This window comes from Artibeus jamaicensis, unplaced genomic scaffold, assembly GCF_021234435.1.
Source record: "Artibeus jamaicensis isolate MK-2021 breed Jamaican fruit bat unplaced genomic scaffold, CSHL_Jam_final contig_332, whole genome shotgun sequence".
NCBI lineage: Eukaryota > Metazoa > Chordata > Mammalia > Chiroptera > Phyllostomidae > Artibeus > Artibeus jamaicensis.
The window spans coordinates 27,815,249-27,835,725 of NW_026521788.1; the positions used below are offsets into that span (position 1 = coordinate 27,815,249).

The window sequence follows — 20,477 nt, forward strand, 5'->3', positions numbered from 1 at the left end:
AGACCTCAATGAGCATTTTCTCCAGACTAAGAAAACAATGCCTAGAGAGATTGAACAATTTGCTCAGAACAGTTACTACAGACCTAGTACTTAGGAGCTAGAAATTAATCTTTGGATCCCATCATACTTCCCAGAGTTGCTATGACTTTCCTTGCTCTTCCAAAAGGACACATGGGAAACCAAGCAGGTACCCCCACTGCCCTTAGGATGGCGAGAGATCCTGAATCTTCTGTCATCTTAGAGCTCTTTGAATTTGTGCCACTAGTCTCAGGCTCAAGATGTACAGCTCTGTCTTTCTTGACCTCCTTTAGTCATGTCAAGTATATTTGTGGAGAGGCATTGTTCAGCCTCAGAGACTTGTTTAAATTCAAAATCAATTAAAAAAAGTAAGCCAGCAAGAGGCACAGACTGATTAAGTGCTGTCTGTATGAAGAGGTTTATCCTCTGCCACATTTCTGTTAATTCCTGAGAAATGTGAAGAGAATGGAGCAAAATGAAAACAGACTAAAAATTATGTTAGATACCAAAATTCAGTAAAGCAACTATGCCTTTGGCAGGTAATTGAAAATTGGGTGACTGAGTTGTTTGGTATATTGATGTCAACATGTTCACACCCGTACACACATACTATGTGCACATATAACCCATTTGTACACAAGATGTACATAAATACAAAAGGGCACATAACACATGCATATCACAATTCACAGCAAGACACACAGAGCACACATACATCAGTGCACATATAAGCACATCCACATGCCCACAACATAACACACACATGCATATAAAACATACACACATGAATTTGTTCTTGATTGTTACTATAAAGATGTAACTCCTCCATGTGCCAACTTATCCTACATTTTTATTTTGATGAGAAGCATAATAATAGAGGGGTGAAAAATCTCTTCATCAGAAAATTCAGTGAAAAAAATTCCCTAGACATTGTCATGTATTATTGGTTAGTTTGGTGGTTAAGAGAGTTATTTGAAAACAAAGAAGGCTTTCACAAAGCCTCTAAGATACAAAAGATTTAATAACATTTACATCTGTGTATCAGCCATGTCTATAATGCAAGTCATGAATAACACATAAACCAGAGCACAGAAAGAAGTGCTCACACATCATTTAAAATCCAACCCACCCCATCGTCAGAGGAATCAGATACACAGCAGGAGCAGTTCCAGTGGATACACACAATATAGTCATTGAAAATGAAAACATATTAATTATATTCCTTAAGGTAGGAGAGAAATGGCAGGATTTGCTAACCTGTTCAACTCTCCTGTTCAGATTGCATACCAAAAAAGTATATCACATGTTGCTTCCTCATTTTTAAAAGAAATTATGGAGTGAGCATTTGTGTGTATTTGCCTTGTTTTACTGTTCATTTAAATCTGTACTTGGAGCTCAGTCCCAACTCCTTGCTGTGCAGAAAATAGGGAAAGTTGGCTTACTATGGAGCCTTGTTATAAGTGAGTAACTTACAAAAGAGGAATTTGTTGTTGAGCAACAATATTTTAAAACAATACCTATATAACTCCAGGTGGTATATGTGGCATTGGACACTTCTAGGAAAAGAGCTGTTTATTACCAAAACCCAGATCTCACGTACCACAGAAACAAAGGGAAATCCTTTCTTCTTCTGATTCAGATAACTCTTTGAGACCTAGATCAGATCTAGAATTGCACTTTCTAGCTTCATTGATCTGACTTTCATGGATTTCTGGGGATCTCTCTGGCTTTCCATATGTGCTAGTGAGATCCTCACACTCTGCTGTAGGGAGCCTCTGGTGCCATGTTGGAGGAGGATGGGGGAGGACTTTGTGTTGGCATTTGCATTTGATATTTGTTCATATTCATCCTTTAAGTCAGTGTTGTTGTAGTTTACTTCTAGCATTAAGAGGATATTGACATAATCTTTTGTCAGCACTTTCTGTTTCCTAGTTTTTGCTTTGGTGTTTTCTTATTTATTTAATCTTTCCTCATCTGGTCCTTATTTCCCCTTTTATCTCTAGGACTTTTCTGTTAGTGGCAGACCATTGCCAGTGGGTCCTAGACACTTTAAAATGAGCTCTGCAAATGTCAGGAACCCCTTCCTCTTCTATGTACTTCATTTCAGGGTGAAATTTCAAACACTTCACAGTCTTTGGTGCTGCAAAAGGTTAATAGCCGTCTATTCTTTATGGACTACAAATACTCAATTCCTAAAGACAGTGTTTCAGGGCAAGTTGAGTGTAATTGCTAAATAATATAGTCATTCCCATTTTAAGTGAGTAATACTTGCATGGTTCCTGATGTTTCTACCTGCGTGTGTGTGCATTTGCATGTGTGTGCAGGCAGGCAGGAGTGAGTCCTCCACTTGGGAGAAGCCACAGCCATCCCATAGGAGTTTGCACATTTACACATTTGGGTTTTAAATGTTGTTGCTGCATCCTGAGCCTCTTAGGCACTACAGATTATGTATAATAGATGACCTGCATTTACAGAGATGTGTGCTATACAGATGTAAATGTTATTATAGCTTTTATATTTTATGTTCTTGTTGAAAGATCATTTTGTCTTTGAATAATATGGCTGTTCAATTTTTTTTGGAGAGGAGGGGGTTATCTTTAAAAGAGAATATGCAATGGATATTGCACATCATATATTTCTTAAAAGTAATTTGGAATTTTAGGGTCTGGGATTGGGGCTGACTGATACACTGCCACAATGAGATATAACCCCTGGAAAATAACAGCACCAGCACATGCCTGCATCTGTCCAACCTCATAATTCACTTTCACATTGGATTATGGATGTCTGCGTTCAGTGAGTCTATCTTCCCTTTAGGTATTATTTCAGCCCTTTGAGATAATAAGGAAAGTTTAATTGCGTTGTTAATTGATTTTTTGCACAACATTATTACCTTGATTGATTGCAGAGTTGATGAAAATGTTAGACACAGGCAGCGTGGAGTATCAGCCAGGCAAGGAGTGGGAGCCTTGTGGAGAATAGATAACCTTGATGTTAAGAGCTATATCCTTCAGATATGTCTTCCCTTGACATATTGATGGCCCTTGAAAAGGGAAAAGCTGATTGTATGCAGAATGCAATCATTAAACCCACTTCAGCTTGCTGTTGATTAATTTGTTTTTTCCTGAAGGATCTAGTTATAAGGAAGGCCTCACTTGTACCAACAGCAGCCATTTTCTAGGCTCCAGACTGTGCTTAACCCTCTCAAGGAATAGAAATAATGAGGCTGGCATGGCTGATTAGGGAAGATTACCTTAAGGTGTTCAAAGTGTGGACTTGATGCTCACAGACATTCTCACCCTCAAGAACACTCTATTTCCTCCACCACAGTGCTTATTTTTCCCCAAATGCCAAGTCTTTCAAAATGCCAGAGCCAAGGCACCTTTCACTGAGACCGAGGTAGAATGAAATGGAAACTTCAGGATGCCAGAAGAATTTATTATACAGGCTTCCAGTGGTTTCCAGAGAAGACATGGCACTCAGGATTTTTTATGGTACATTAGGTAAATCCTTTCATAAACTTGCTCCCATGATTGGAGACATTGATTCTTACTAGTGTGTGTGTGTGTATGTTTTCATGTGTGTTGGGGGAATGACAAGAAGGGATTTCTGCAGTTTATTATATGTTTAACTATTCCTACATGACTCTTTCCAAGAGACATGTATTGATAGCTGTCCATAGTTGTTCTCAGGGTACCAGAAACCAGTATTTTGATCAGCTGCTTGATTGATGGATTAGTTGATTCGACTTCTGTACTGATCCCCTTCTTCAAACTCACATCACATTCTCCATAGCTACTTAACCCTGGGCAGAGACTAAGAGGACCAACCTTATGGGGAAAGGAGTTAGCTTTGCCCCCTACAGAAGAACGGAAGCTCATATACATGCAGTAATTCTAGAGAGCCTCCATATCCTAGGGAGAAAGCACGGTTTCCCCTTTCTCCTCCCCCTGCACTGGCTTCTACACTTATTATTCATGAAACACTCTGACTTCTTCCGGCCTCCTCTTCCTTTTGTGGCTGTCCCCAGTGTTCATTTAAACCGGTTTTTAACTATATAGCATTGTTGAAGGGCTACGAAGAGTTACATCATCTACCTGGAGTCCTGAGCCCCCCAGGAGGGGTCACATGGGTTTCAGGGCAGGAAAGGAAACAGCTCACGGATCTTCCAGAGCCACAGAGTACCCTGTAGGAGGAATTCACACTATGGTCAAAGCAGTTTCTCTTCGTAGGCCCCACCTCCCTTCCATTCGGAGCCTTTCTTCTGCTGAACTAACGACTGGCGCTCGGGGAGTCTAATATCCACAGAGTCTTGGCCCTCAATTACCTTAATGGCTTATAATGAGATTTTGGCCAAGTAGCAGGTAGCAGGTTATTACTTCCTGCTCAGCGTGGGCAATGTCTACACTGTTAATTTGTGTTGCTGAATGTGGCTCAGAGCTGGGCATCAAACTGTCAGAGCCAGATGTATTCTATTAGGTGTGAGGCGCACATTGGCTCATGGGCAATTTTTTTTCCAATATGGAGGCATGTTACCTCACCACAGGGTGAATCCTGACAAATTCAAGCCAGCCAAATAAAATAAAAGGGGGTAATATTGCAAGCCATCAAAGTAGTATGTTTCAGAGAAAGATAACACCTGGTACCCACCTACTGTCAGTAATGTCTCTCTGACCAGGGCCATTACATTGACAGACAAAAAGTACACCCCTCTTAATGTTGCTGCAGAGACTCTGGTGCCTTCATTAAGTTTTAATAAGCCTGACCCTAATGAAGGCCCTTATAATATGTTCTTCTACTATTTACTTTGTCTTTATCCTAGGCAAAATAAAATAATCTACAAGACGTTCTTAATACTCTTATAAACTGCTTTTTGCTATTAATTCTTTCTTAACCTATAGTTTCTTTCATTAGCACATATATGTACTTTTGTTTCAAAGTGGGCTAGAGGATGGGGAATTGAAGATCAGGAAATAATGAAATATATATAGCATTTGACAGTGAGATTTGCTAGGCCCAAGAATTATGCTGTGCTTTCTGCAACAACAGACTTTGGGGTTTTGTTTGTTTGTTTGTTTTTGGTAATGCCAACTTCTTTCAGACACATCATATATCAGTAGATTCCTTTTTGTTTTTGTAATGTGCTCAAGAAAGGAAGATCTTTTCCCCAATCCTTGCAAGGTTTTAATTATGACAAACCCCCTAGTCACTGGGTCTGCTTAATTTTATTTGAGAGGATCTGCTTTTTGTAGCTTGAAAAATTAAAGAAGAAGCAACTTGTCTTTACTTTCAGTGACTCTCTTGAGAAATTCTAGCCTGAAGAGCCAGACAGAACTGTAGATGTTTCCCCTTTCTGATGTGAACTTTCTAATAGGAAAAGAGCTGAAACCCAAAAGCAAATTTCTGCTTGAGAGGAAAGCCAAAATTCCTGCTCAAACTCTGCAAGATGACCCCCACTGCTCAGATTTGTTCATATAAAATTCTGTCATTTTACAGGGAAGCTAAAGACTTTCTGAGAAGTTTTTCTGCAAGTTTTTTTTTAGTTTTATACTTCATAAATTACGATTTGCACATTCAGTTTCAGTCTACTTACCCAAAAAAAACCCTCTTATTTGCTGTTAATATAATCCACACATCGCTTAACTTTAAACTGCCATGTTTTTTGTTTTATACTAAAGAGCTAGGGCAACCTTTTATAATCATTAATTTTATTTCAATTTTAGGTACCACATTTTCAGACTTCCGGGAGACAGAAAAACCTCCTTTTAGTAAAATTCGATGCCCTAGGACCCTCAGTCAACCAGATTTTTTATCTCTGACTCTGAGTGCTCTTGATTTTATAAGATAAAAGCTAACATCAGGAGTTCTACTTTTTTAAATAAAAAGAGAAAGAGTGCCTTTTAGGTTGTCCTAGAAGAATGTTTCTTAAAGTGTGGTCCCCTGACCAGCAGCATTGCTGTCACCTGGGAACTATCAAAAATGCAAATTCTGGGCCCAACTCACACCCACTAAATGAGACACTCTGAGGATGGGACTCAGCAATCTGTCTTAACAAGCCTTCCAGGTGATTCCAATGCATGAGCAACTCACAGAACCACTGAGGTCGGACAGCCATGCAGTTCCTCTGTCCCAGGATGTGCAGCAAACACTGGGGTTCCAAAGAAGTACCCTGAGATCCTCTCATTTACTCTGCAAAAAAAAATATATTGAGCACCAACATGCCCTAGGCTCATGAGCATGGAAGAAAAGCTGTCATCTCCATCCTTTTGGAGGCTCTATAGAGAGAAGGTCCTGAGACCTAGAGAAATGATCAATGAGCAGTCTTCCCACCCCAGCTAAACTCCCCAACTATGTCATCCTCATTATAAACACTCAAATAAATACTCAGTTGTGGTCACTGTGATGTACCTAGTAAGACAATGAAAGTGACTTTGGGTTTACATAGTGTTTCATGTGTGGAAGAAGACTCAAAAAGGTTTCTAGTTAAATATAACTCAGTGATTTAATTTAATTAATTAACTGGAACCCAACATTCCCCTAGTGGTGAGTCAATCACATGACCGTTATCTAAAGGAAGAAAGTATGTGAGAGCCATTTTTATACCAGCTTCACTGACCACTGGGGAGGTCTCTCAGGTGAAGGGGGAGCCACACCTTAGCCTTAGCTTTTCCCCAAGTCCAGTAGCTCCAATTTTGTTTACTCCTTTCTCTGATTGAGTCCACTCGTTCATTTTAATTCTAGAAAATTCTAATTTAAAATACCATTCCCTGAAATGTCACGCATTTATTGCTGTTTTAAAAAAATAATGATATGCTTGACATTTTTTTAAACCCATAGTACCTCTTTTCTCCTAAAGGGAGGTGGTCATTTGCTGTACTCAGCATGAAAACACTTTGCTCATGTGCCAAAGGCCAAGGATGGTGACCAAATGATGACTGAACAGAAGCTGGAACTGTTACTTTATTTTTATTTAAGTGGCTTCTGCCTTTTTTTTTTTTTCTGGTTAATCTGAGTCAGGTACTTTAAAAGGAAAGCAATGACTGGGTAGGTTTGGGCAGAGAGGTCCTTAAAAAGAGGTAGCTGTGATTTGTGTGGATGATATATTTTATGATCCAGTTTTTATTTTATTTTGTTCTGTTTTATTTTGTTTTTTGCTTTTTTGACTATCAAATGATGATTGATAACTCCAATTGTGTGGCAAACTTCTTTTTTGTATGTGGTGGAAGCACAGTGAATATGATCTTTCTCTAAGAAATGTGGAAATCTGTTTTTGTTTTTTTAGTTTGCATGGTTCTTTACATTTATGCAGGTGATAGGCAAAAATCCCCAACCACTGAGCCTGGAAGATTAATTAGAGCAATTGATGGTGAAGAAAATCAGTCCCCGAAATCGAGGCCAGAGGAATCCAAAAGGTGGGGCATCTGGTAGCCCCATTCCCATAAAACCTTCAGCACAGATTGAACAAATGTGACATATTGATCATTACAGAACCCACCCGTAACTGGTGACCAAAGCACAGTGTGGCTTTAAGGGCCCTCCCTGAATAGTTGCCATTTTTTTTTTAGAAAGAATGCTGCTTTTTTTCCTAAATTCATGGTGCCCTCTAGTGGCAATGCTCCCGACTTCAGAGGGAAGAAGGAACAGATCAATGTGGAGATAATGGGGGGAATGGTAGAGGCAGTGGAGGGGTAAACTTTTTCCTTCTTTCTTTTCTGTCTGAAAGATTTCTCAGTGCCTTAGTCAAACACTGAGAAAGAAAAATAAAGCCATACCACTTGACCACTGCCCATTTGACTGACAGCCTGGTTTATGTGACATCCATCAGTGAGCTACACTGAAGGGAGTTCACAAATTTTTTACCTGATTTGCGTTCCATCTTGGCATGCGTTTTGGAATCCAGCTCAGCTCCAACCCATTACACCCCACGTAGAACACAGATGGGGGAGGGGGGGACCATACTCACACCAAACTGGCCTTGAAGATTCCATTTTCTCCCTGTGGAAAGTAGGTGAGAGTCCACTTATGTCAGGTTGTTGGTGATCTTGAATGTTTTGTCCTGAAGGCCATGTCCTAGAATTCAGAAACAGCAGGACTAGAAAGATTGAGTTGGGTTGGTGTCAGGTCTGGTACTACAACATTGGGGAAGCCACTTCAAACTCTATTTTCCTCCTTTATAAAATAAAGGACTTACCCAAAATGAAGATCTTTAAATTCTGTCCCAGTGAGAATTGTTCAATATAGGTAAAGGAACACTTTTTAAAAAAATTCCATTTTTCATTTAAGCTCACTGGGCAATGCAGCAAAGTAATAAAGTATCCTTATAGAATTGTATAAATAAATCTTTGTTTAGGAAGTCAGAGTCCACACTGTTTCTGGCTTCATTTAAAATGTCACCAAAGAAGAACTAAAACTGGGATTATGAAGAAGATTTAGCAGTGTTTTCTGAAGGTTGGGGGTGTGTTGTTGGAGCCAGGAAATATTTACTATGGTGTTTGATCTCTGACACATATATGGTCCTGTTTGATTGAAATACAGCATGAAGAGAGGTAAGAGCCATTCATATTAATGACATTCCAAAAATTAGCAAGCAAGCCCATCTCAGAACTGGATGCTTTCTCATCAGTCTCTGCATACCTACGATGCCCTCAATACAAAAAATAAATAAATAAAAGCATTGACACCTGAGGAAAAGCATGTTGACTGTTCCCTTTGGAGAGTCCACATAATGGAAACATGGCTTCCAGACTGTCGGCCTACTATTTCCTCAATGTAGCTAGAACTTAGAATGGCCAAGTCGAGTCTGGGCAGGGCCTTGCATGCACAGCTCGAGTGTAGGGACCAGGGGCTCAAGCTGGGACAGTGCAGCTGGTTACTAAATATCTATTCAAAGGTGCAATTAGGTCTCAGACTTGGGCCAGCTTTTATATTTCCCACTAACGGATTACTGAAGGAAGAACTTGCTCTGCATTTTTTCCTCCTCTCCTCCCATTCCCACCTCCTTCGCTTCTTCTAAAATGACAAGCCTCATTTCAGCTGCCCTGAGAGCCCAGAGTGCATTTTCCACAGGCTCTGGCTTGTCACATGTCAAATTATCTGCACACTCACATGACCATTTGTGCAACCTTCCCAGGGCTGGGGGGCTGGCTTCTCAGCCGTGCCTTCCTATCACCTTCAGTACAGATTTTGCCAAGATCTTTTCCCTGCTGACTGGCTTCCTTCCCTGTTTTTCCTTCCTTACAAACACACTGGTGAGACTTGACAAAGCCCAGTGTTTGCTGAAGCAGGCTTTATAATCTGTCTTTTCTCAGTGGAAAGTGAAACCTCCCATTGGGCCTCATTGCAGGGGATGGAGCACTGGTGCCAAATGCCCTCTTCACAAAGAGGTATGTTGCTGGCATTTGTGTCGTCTTTTTTTCAAGATAGGAATGTGTCCCAACCCTTGGGTAGGTGGCCCATACTGCATTTGTATGACTGGTGCTTGGTAGAAAGTAGCATGTAATAACCCCATGCATCCAGAGTGCACACCTTTGTCCTATTCACTTCATGCTAAGAAATGACTGAAAACTATTATTTACTTTGTAATAAACATTGCTGGTAAACATAATCAACCTGAAATAAAACTGAAAGCAAGTAAACCTACATAATGCAATTTATTATAGATGAAAAACTGACTGAGGCTTATATTTAGTTGGTATATTGAATGCACAAATTCATGGGGAGGAAATCGCCTTGATAAAGATAATGAAGATGAAATAAAACTGAAGTGAGCTAAAATTACACACAATAAAATGTGTTGACTAAACTTTAATAGAGGATGCTAGTCTTCCTGTCACAATTCAGATTTGCAAAATTTTACTCAAGAAGATGTGACTTTTTAAAATACATACTTAAAGAGATTTAGAAGACCACCGGTAAAACCTGACATTCAGAAAATGGTGAGTATAGAATTTAACCGTAATGTAAAAATTACATGGAAAAGAATTGATCCCATTGGAAGTCAATAAAATAAAAAAGAAAGTGTTAAAGTAGAATATGTTTTGATTGAATTTTAAAATTAAGCAATTACATAGACACAGACAACAGTACAGTGGTTACCACAGGGAAAGGGTGGGGGTAGAAAGAAGTATGGGTGAATAGAAGATAAAAGAAAAGAAAATGAAATAAAATAGTTAAGAGATTAAACTGATCGAACAGAGCTTGCCCTGAATAATTAAGCTTTCTGAAAGCATTTAGTTTACGTGTTTGTATTCATAAACCTCAAGCCAAAGCATCCTTACGGTCAAAATGGCATAATTTAAATGTCCACTGCGAAATATCAGGGTCAGCATTGCAGGGCCAGAATACTCCTGATAGGGTCATGGCTTGTTTTTTTTTTAAATTTTTGCCTTCATGTTATTTTATTCATAGTTATCGAGGGAAAATGTATCCAGTGCTATCTGTGATTGATAGTAGTAATAAAGATTAAGATATTACAAATGTGTGAAGCTATCATCTTTTTCAAAGAATGGGTACATTTTTTAACCTTTATTTTTTCTGATTTCTCTTTATTTTTTATTTAATCCTCATTATATTTTTTCCATGACCATTTAGTTCCCTTATACCTCCTCCCCCCCAGCCGCCTATCACCTCCTATCACCACACTGTTGTCCACGTCCATGAGTCCTTTTTACTATTGCTCAATCCCTCCACCCTCTAATTTCCCCCACTCCCACTAGCTGTCATTTGCTTTCCATCTGTGAGCCTGTCTCTGTTTTGCTTGTTGCTTCAGTTTGTTCATTAGACTCTGCATATGAGAGAAATCAGATGGCATTTGTCTTTCTCTTCCTGGCTTATTTCTCTTAGCATAATGTTCTCTAGGTCCATCCATACTGTTGCAAAGGGAAACATTTTTTTTATGACTGAGTAGTATTCCATTGTATAAATGTCCTATAGCTGTTTTATCCTCCCATCTGTCGATGGACACTTGGGCTGCTTCCATATCTTGGCAATTGTAAATAACACTGCAGTGAACATAGGGGTGCATATGTTCTTTCAAATTAATGTTTTGGATTCCTTCGGATATATTGCCAGTAGTGGGACCACTGGGTCAAAAGGCAGATCCATTTTTAATTTTTTGAGGTATCTCCCTACTGCTTTCCACAGCAACTACGCCATTCTGCATTCCCAACAGTAAAAAAAAATTCCCCTTTCCCCACACCCTCGCTTGTTGTTTGTTGACTTATTGATGATGGCCATTCTGACAGGTAAGAGACAGTATCTCGTTGTGGTTTTAATTTGTACTTTTATGACAATTAGTGACATTGAGCATCTTTTCATGTATCTATTGGCCATCCGTATATCCTCTTTGGAGAAGTGTCTCTTTAGGTCCTTTATCCAAGCACATAAAATGGGTTAAAGATATTTTATTCAATAATGGCATTGGGAAAATTGGACAGATATGTGTATAAAAGTGAAACTAGATCACCTTCTTATACCAAACACAATAATAAATTCAAAATGGATCAAAGACTTAAATGTGAGACCTAAAACCATAAAAACCCTAGAAGAAAACATAGGCAGCATAGCTTATAGAATTTTTTTATTGGATATATCTCCCCAGGCAAGGGAAACAAAAAGAAAAATTAACAAATAGGATTACATCAAACTAAAAAGATTTTGCACAGCCCAGGAAATCACCCACACAATAAAAAGACAACCCACAAAGTGGGAGAACATAGTTGCCAATACATATTATAAGGGGTTAATATCCAAAATTTATAAAGTGCTTACAAAACTCAACACCTCATGGAGTTGTTTTGTATTGTAAAGGAGAAGAGTTTGAAAGAGTGTACTCATCTGAGAGACTAGGAAATGCCCCTCAGGCCGCACTGTTTGAGGGAGTCACCACACTATTTAGCAAGGACAGTGTGCCCCCAGTGCACAGAGAAGATTTTTGGGGGGTTAGCAACATTGTGTGACTATGGCATCCCATTCCAACCCAAGGTGCAGGTTATAAAACTGAGACACTTGCCTGAAATCACTCTTAGCTTATTAGGGAAGGAAGTCTCATTTTCTTCTTTCTTTATTTACCCTCCCCAGGGTCAGATAGAGAGCCTTTCCCCATTTTACCCAGTCTGAGTCAACTCAGGTGGGCCAGGCATGGAGAATGGACTTGATTCTCGTTGCACAAAAACTGCTCCCAAGTAAACCCTTCCTTTAGACCTTTAAAATCTCTCTTCTTCCCATTTTGCCTTAGTAGTTAAGTAGCTTACGCAGAAAGATGTTGTGCTAGATGCCTGCAATTCTGTAGGCTCTGCTAAATCCTGTGTGAAATCCACAGCAGAGATGATAGCACATCACACAGGCTGACCTCGGGGTACTGCTCCAGCCACTTCTCAAGATCATAAACATGGGTGTTTATTCCTTCCTAGTTCCCAGTTTACTCACAGCCTGCACATAACAAAGAGAAGGATGTGCTTTCTGGGGAATATCCTTTCCTCTGTATGATGTTTATAGCTCTTAAGGCTGATGATAACATTCAGTTCATTTCTCTCTTTCCAGCCAGACATTGTGATTACCTCATTTTCATGGGAGAAAAGTGTTCCACATTAAAAAAAAAAAGGTGTTTAGAAACTGAAGCTGTTGCTTTCTGTTACTTTGCTCCCTTCTTTAATAAGGCAAATATTTAATCTGTATGTATTTTTAAAGCATTCAAACAGCTGTAGTCTTAACACAGGTTAAAGTATGAGTATTTAACAATTGAAATTCCTAACTTCCTAACTTGGTGAGTTTTGTTTAAATTCTAAATAGATAATAATCTTAATGGTATTAATTTATCTATTCAACAAATACTGAATACATCCTCTGTACTAAGTAGTGTTTCAGGCACTGGGTATTTGCAAGTTGGGAAGGAGTGAGTATTGTAGAGGTGATGTGTGAATGGGTATATATAGTGTCACATGGAAGCATATAGGTCTAGAACCTTCCACAATGGACTAGAAGGGCACTCTGGGTACTCTTTCCCTCTCTGTTACTGGGCCCACTCTTTTGCAAAGGCCACAGAGAGCCTAATTTTTCCTTTACTCATACAGATTGGAGAACAGGAGTTCTATGAGAAGCCCTCTGTCCCTTGTCTGTTTTGCAGCATTACTAATTATAAGCTCCTACAATCACAAATGGATTAAAATCTGCTTGTCATTAAACAGCTACACTTAAAACACTTGTGATAATAGCACTTAAAATGATGATTACCAAAACTAACATTAATATCAATAATAAAATTGATACATTATTTTACAAGTACAAATTTATTGGTCCAACCCATACTGCATCATCAAGTAAGTATTTATATTTATGTGAATATGGTATGCAAATGATAAGTCATTTACTCTGATAGTTGGCCTTTAGTTCTGTTGTGTATGGAGTTATGAGATTCAAGTCAAAGCTAGTGAGACATAGGCTAGTTAGCAGTAAATACCTCCCAGCTCTGGGTATGAAATACAGATTGCAGAAATTAGTGGCAATTCTTTTTCTGGGCATTTTGAGATCAAATGGAGCTCCCCTTCTATATGTTATGGGACTGTGGGCTGGATGGTGTTAAGAGCTGACTTAGTCCAAATCAAATTTTTGATGAACCAGCCATTAGATTTACCTCCTATATCAGGCAATATTGGACCTGACATCCTCATCTTCATAAGGGAAACATGGAAAACATTAATTCATCTATTTCAAAACTAAAATGAACCTCAGAGGTGATATGGTCCTTTGCCCTCAGTTTACAAATGGGGAAACCAGCCCAGTGAGGAAAAGGGAGGTGTATGTGGTCACATAACTATTAGGGGCAGAGCTGGATTTTAACTGCAGACTGTCCCTCACCTCTCCTTACCAAACAGATGGTACAAATACAACTGGAAGTGCAAGTGCACCTGGGAGACCAGAAAATCCTGGGGCTTTGCTGGACCTTGCATGCATGTGCCAGGACTTCCTTCCCAGGACACACAGGGTCCAACCAAGACTCTAGCACCATTCCAGCCATCACAGTTTGCATCCCAGAAAAGAGGCTGATTCCCACCCTCTCAGCCAGCTCCGAGGTCATAACTTAAACTGCATAATTAGAACATTCATTCCAGGGGGGGGGGGACATTTAAAAGATAAAAGACCTTTTTAAAACAGTTTCTTCCCAAAATACTTTTTTTCCATAATTATAGTTTTAAGAAGTTATGGTAATGGCAGAGCTGGCTACTTATGAAAAAATTAGGAGTCTCATTTGGCAGAGGAGGATTTCCCAGGGGACAGACAGCACACTGTCATTTTTTAGGGCCCCCGGAAAAGAAACTCCACACAGACAGTTACAGGTTTGCCTGATGCATGGCAACCCTGTTTCCCTTATTATGGCCAATTAATTCTCCCCAGAGAATTAAAAATACAACATATGCCAAAAAATGTGTTCCCCTCCCGTCCCAAGATGTGCTAGCTCCAGGAGATATAAACAAGCGAATGCATTGCAGATGTACGTGGGAACCACCGCCTACTGAGTCATGACCGTGGGTTCCCAAATTCCAGCCCACGAGCCTCCCAGAATGTCTTTGCAAGCAAACTACTCCTTCTGTAATTTGCACAGCTGATGACAGTTGTCGTGACAGGGGAAGGAGGGTCATGGGGAGAGCAGGAGAGACACACGCCACCACCTCACTTAATTTCTGAGCAGGTCGTGTTATTTTTTTTTTTTTTTACAAATAACCTTCGTGATAAATAAACTGCTATGGCCACATATGGGACTGTGCTTTTTTTTTCTTCCTTGTTAATTGTATCTGTCTATTTATTTATTGAGCACAAAAGTTCCATTTAGGGGGTAATCACTTACCAACTGAGAGCTCCGTAGGGTAGGAGTCTCAACACAGGCAGCACTTGCTTAGTGTATGTAATCGTGAGTGGTTCAAGTTTTAAAATTTCAGCCTGATTTTCACTGTCACTAGCCAGACCACCTTTCTGTGCAGAAGAGCACCAGCAGCTGGATTTAATTTTCGGCTGCCGGACCATCCCTGTGCTGTCGAGGAGCAGCCTGAAGTCTGAGAGCCTTCCCTTTAAGGATTTTATTCAAGGTGACAGCTCCTCACACCCTGGCACTCTGATCACCTCCAGTAGCCAAGATACCGGGGGATGAGTGGGCTCCTCCTGCAAAGTCCAAATTTAGATTGACTGAGGTTATCCCTAGGCTCCTTGACCCCAGTGCTCTGGCAGAACAGGGCTGCCACGAACCTTACAACAGTAGCGAGTTTTGTAATGATGTCTGGGGAGAAGTCTGCAGGAGCAGGCGGAGAAGACCCCCAAGTGATAGGGAGTGATGTCAGCTTTTGTTAGAGATGCAGACAGCATTAGAATATCCTCGGCATAATATGGCACTGGTATCTCTGTCAGCATCTCTGTTCTCTGTCGCCGCACACAGTCCTAGGCCTGTCTCAAGCCTTGACTGTGTCTTTTCACATCAGGTTATTGCCTGCATGGAGGCCAGCTCTGCTCCTTACCCCACAGCCCCTTTGTTTGAAGTCTGCCCTTTTGTCATTAATGCACTCCATGTCTATTTAAATTTGATGGTGAGTGTGGTATCTGTTTTCCCATCAAGAGATCACTGACAATATTAATACCTCATGCCCTTGCCTCATTTTCCAAGCTCTGACACCTCACTGCAGTCTCCTGCATTCATCAAACAGCCCTCTCTCACCAGGATGTCTCTAAACATTCTTGCTTCCAGGCCCAAAGGAACAGGGTAGCCCTTAGAAAGGACTTTTATCAATGCTAGCTAGAAAGATGGACTGAGGGATGTGGTTCAGAGCACTTCACCTTCCTCTAAGTTAGGGCTCATGTTCTAGGAGTTACTGCCTGTTTCCAGGGTGGCATTTGTGGTCCAGTTTCCATCTCAGCAAGATCTGGAGTTGAGGTTTACTAAATCCCATTAGTAATGGAGAGAGGGGTAGAAAAAAGAAATCCAATCCTGCAGGCACTGGAAAGTTTGGAGGACATAATGAACATACCCAGTGGTGGGTGATGTGTGTGTGTGTGTGTGTGTGTGTGTGTGTGTGTGTCTGCCTTTCATTCTCTTACTCAAGAGAAAGAAGGCAATCTTCATGATATCTGACAGCCCTATCCATTTCTTTTTATAAAATATGCATACTGTCCTGGTGCTATAAAAAAGAAATGAACATCTCTCAGCCTCATTTTTCCAGATTCTTGAGGGTGTATTTGAACCAATTATGTTTAAGGAAACCCCTTGTCGATTTTCAGAAAGATCTGAGACACTCCCACCCAGCTCTGTAGGAGGTGCTGTTCCCAGAACAGATTCTAACCAGCCAAGCCCACAGATGGGTTGGACAGTGTTAGTCCAACCCCAGATGCTACATAATTCAGCCCAATAAAGAAAACAGCTCAATGCCAATAGCCAGAAGAGTCATGGAGGCCCAAAGAAAGGATTCGGAGAGGTTCCATCCAAGCTCAGTGTTTCTAGGCACCAAACTAAAACTCAGAAACAGGAATTGTGGGTAGGGAACCAAGGAGAAAGTATGTCCAAGGGGGAAATGTTGTCCACAGCAAAGGTGGCACAAAATAGAAGTAATGAGGCCATGCCCACGACCACTCTGTGACCATGGCACAATATTACCCTCTCCCTGTTGCCACCTCTGAGGGGTTCTGTGACCCCAGCAATTCCCAACTTTGTCCCAAGCCATTTAAACCTAGGAACATCTGCCCTGTCCTTAAAGCTGTCTAAGTCATTTTATCATTATTTAAGAAGGTTAAAAGTTCTGCAGTGGGAAAAAATGCCTTTTGAAGTAAATGAATGAATGAATGAATGAATGAATGAATGAATAAATAAATAATTTAGGCAGAGGGAAAGGGAAGAAGACAGAGAGGAATAAAAACATCAATGTGTGGTTGCCTCTCATGCACCCTCTACTGGGGACCTGACCTGGCCTGCTACCTAGGTGTGTGCCCTGACTGGGAATTGAACCAATGACACTTCAATTTGTAGGCTGGCACTCAATCTACTGAGCCACACCAGCCAGGGCAGAAATAGTGTCTCTCATGCAATCAAAAGAATATTTATTCCTTAGAACTTCTGATATGACAAACCTGGATAATTTCAAATCCTAGTTTATCCCAATGAACAAAAGATGGTGATTGTTTCCTACTATCAAACTGATGGAGGAAATCATGCATATAGGTAGCTATTTCTATGGGCCAATTTGTAGCTCATGAATTCATGTTTTGTGGACATTTGTTTTATCCTTTCTCTGGTTATGCACACATCAGAGACTTGAGTGCTATTAGTAATAAGACAAATCCATGAAGCTGAATTTTAAGATTTTTCTTTTTTTTTTTTTTTTAAACCAAGGTGGCAAGAGGCAAATTGTAGTTAAAAAATATTTTTCTTGAAAAAACCTTATTTTTTCTAAGTAATCTTTCAAATCTTTTATAATAACTATGACAAGTGATTTCTTATGGATATTTAGAATCATTTTGAATTGATTAAAAGGTTTGATCTTGTTATAAGGGTATTTTTCATAGTTAAGTCCTCCTACAATTTCTTTGAATGAAAGGAAAGCTATAGATGGAGCCAAATAATTATTTAAAATAAAACTGAAAGTGAAAAGTAGACACATTCCAACCAGAGAATACAGTTCAGTGCACCTGTAAGGAACCAACCATTTAACGTCAGAGGCTCTTCCTACTCTCCACGTGACATTTTGTCAGCACCACCGCTCTCCCTTAATCTTCTGTTGTGAGCTTGATGCCTCCTAGGAATTGGAAGGGTCTTTTTGGAAGTTAGCAACATTGATTCATGATAGAGAACTTGAAAATAGTCATGTTTTGGGAAGATTATTCCACATCTTCTGCTTGGGCTAGACCCATCTTTAAACTCTTAATTTTCTATTTTTAGAAACTTTTCAGGAGACCTAGGCAGAGGAGAGTGTTATGCTTTATTCTGAGGAATAATTGGCCAAACTAGAAAAGTCTCTAAAATGAGGAAGAGACATCATGCAGGAACCACATTATTCCTAAGAGCCTGTGCTCTGCTGACATTTTGTTTGAATATCAACTCTGAGGACAAGAAGGTAGGGTCCTTTGCTCTGGGACTCAATCCTTGTGCTTCCCACCCATTGGATCTGGGATTGTGTTGTGTTTCTGCATTGCAGCACCTTTTTGGTTTTTGCTACAACTGTGTTTTTAATGGTGTGTTTCTTTTTATTTTCAGGTGTCCTGGGAAAGTGTCGCTATGTTTACTATGGGAAAAACTCAGAGGGAAACAGGTTCATCCGAGATGACCAACTCTGAAGGCTGTATGCCTTAGCCCATGTCATGAGAATTTTTTTAAAGGAAAGCAAAAATAAAGGAAAAAAAGGTGAAGTAGAAAAAAAACAATGGCTCATGCTGCATCTTTGTGGGAAGGCTATGACTTTAGCTTTTGCTACCGTCTGCTGACTTTGCCAGGCCTGTCAACTTCATCTTTCTGCCTTAGACTGAGTGGTCACATAGAGATTGACATGATTGCCCTTAAGCAGGTTTCATCCACCAGGGTGACAGACAGCAACGGCGAAGCACCAGGGCTGACAGGATGAACACCATGATAGATTGCCTGGCCCCTCCACTGCTCACAAGGGAGCAGAGGTCACACCTGGGGCCTCCCTAAGCATGCTCAGTGGCTGGAGTCAAGTGAGAGAGACAGTGTCTTCAGCTTGCCTATTGAGTAGACATGATACTCTGATACCATTGTGCTGTGGATTTATTTTTAGTGAAATAGTCACACTTTTGAGGGAGCCCACTCTCATTTATTTTTATTAAATTCTCTCTTATATTCTGTATGTTCTTCCTACTCTTTAGTATCTTTATCACAGGCAATGCATTTTGGTGTACAATTTTTCAGAGAGGAGAAGGTATAAGTTCTCAGCCAGGCCATTCACTTATAGCTAGCTTCACATTGTTACAATTTCTGAATTGAGGTAACTAGCATTCCCTAAATTCCTAACTATTTACAAAAAGCATGGGCTTTATCTTGTTTTGTTCACTTCTAAATTTATTTCTTACCCTGAACACTAGGCAGCATCAGACATCTTTTCCAGCACCAGGGTCTTATTGTATCAGGGATACTTTTAAAGTATATCTTATTATGCTATTACACTTGTCCCAATTTTTTTCTCCCCTTTCTCCCCCTCCTCTCTGCACTCTCCCACCCTCCAGCATTCCCCACCTTTAGTTCATACCCATGGGTTTAACATTTAAGTTCTTTAGCTTCTCCATCTCCTATACAATACTTAACCTCCCCCTGTCTATTTTGTGCCTACCATTTATGCTTCTGATTCCCTGTACCGTTTCTCTCATTCTCCCCCTCCCACTCCCCTATTGCTAACCCTCCATGTGATCTCCATTTTTGTTATTCTATTCCTGTTTTGGTTGTTTGCTTAGTTTTTGTTTTCTATGTTCAGTTGTTAATAGTTGTGATTTTGTTGTCATTCTACTACTCATAGTTTTAATCTTCTATTTCTTAGATAAGTCCCTTTAACATTTCATATAATAAGGGCTCAGGGATGGTGAACTTCTTTAATTTAACCTTACCTGGGAAGCACTTTATTTGCCCTTCCATTCCAAATGATAGCTTTGCTAGATAGAGTAATCTTGAATGTAGGTCCTTGCCTTTCATGACTTTGAATACTTCTTTCCAGCCCCTTCTTGCCAGTAAGGTTTCTTTTGAGACATCAGCTGACAGTCTTATGGGAACTCCTTTGTAGGTAACTGTCTCCTTTCCTCTTGCTGCTTTTAAGATTCGCTCCTTATCTTTAATCTTGGGTAATGTAATTATGGTGTGCCTTGGTGTGTGCTTCCTTGGGTCCAACTTCTTTGAGACTCTCTAAGCTTCCTGGACTTGCATGTTTAGTTCTTTAGCCAAACTGGGGAAGTTCTCCTTCATTATTTGTTCAAATAAGTTTTCAATTTCTTGGTCTTCCTCTTCTCTTTCTGGCACCCCTATGGTTCAGACGTAGGAATGTTTAAAGTTGTCCCAGAGGACATAAAGTTGTCCTCAGTCTCTCCTGATTATTTTGAATCGTGTTTCTTCATTCTGTTCTGATTGGATGTTTATTTCTTTCTTTTGTTCCAAATTGTTGATCTTAGCCCTGGTTTCCTTCCTTTCTCTGTTGGTTTCCTGTATATTTTCCTTTATTTCACTTCATATAGCCTTCATTTCTTCCTTTATTTTGCAACCATACTCAATCATTTCTGTGATTAATTGCCAGCGTTTTGAACTATGTATCTGATAGGTTGGCTATCTCTTCAATGCTTAGTTCTTTTTATGGAATTTTGACATGTTTTTTCATTTGGGCCATATTTCTTTGTCTTGGCATACCAGTTAGGTTGTAAGGAGCAAGAAGTGGAACCTTAGGTGTTCTCCAAGGCAGGGCAACCCACTTTTCTGACTTGGGGCACTGTCTGTA

At 40.0% G+C, this 20,477-nt stretch overlaps 1 protein-coding gene across 1 annotated transcript in view; it reads left to right on the top strand.

Moving 5' to 3' along the window:
- LRMDA (leucine rich melanocyte differentiation associated) overlaps positions 1 to 18,394 on the top strand; it is a 1,094,096-nt gene extending 1,075,702 nt beyond the window's left edge. Inside the window, exon 8 of the mRNA XM_053663905.1 lies at positions 18,245 to 18,394. Within this exon, the coding sequence (XP_053519880.1) occupies positions 18,245 to 18,324 (80 nt within the window). The 3' untranslated portion in view covers positions 18,325 to 18,394. The remainder of the gene's footprint in view (positions 1 to 18,244) is intronic.
- The last annotated feature ends 2,083 nt before the right edge of the window (positions 18,395 to 20,477 follow it).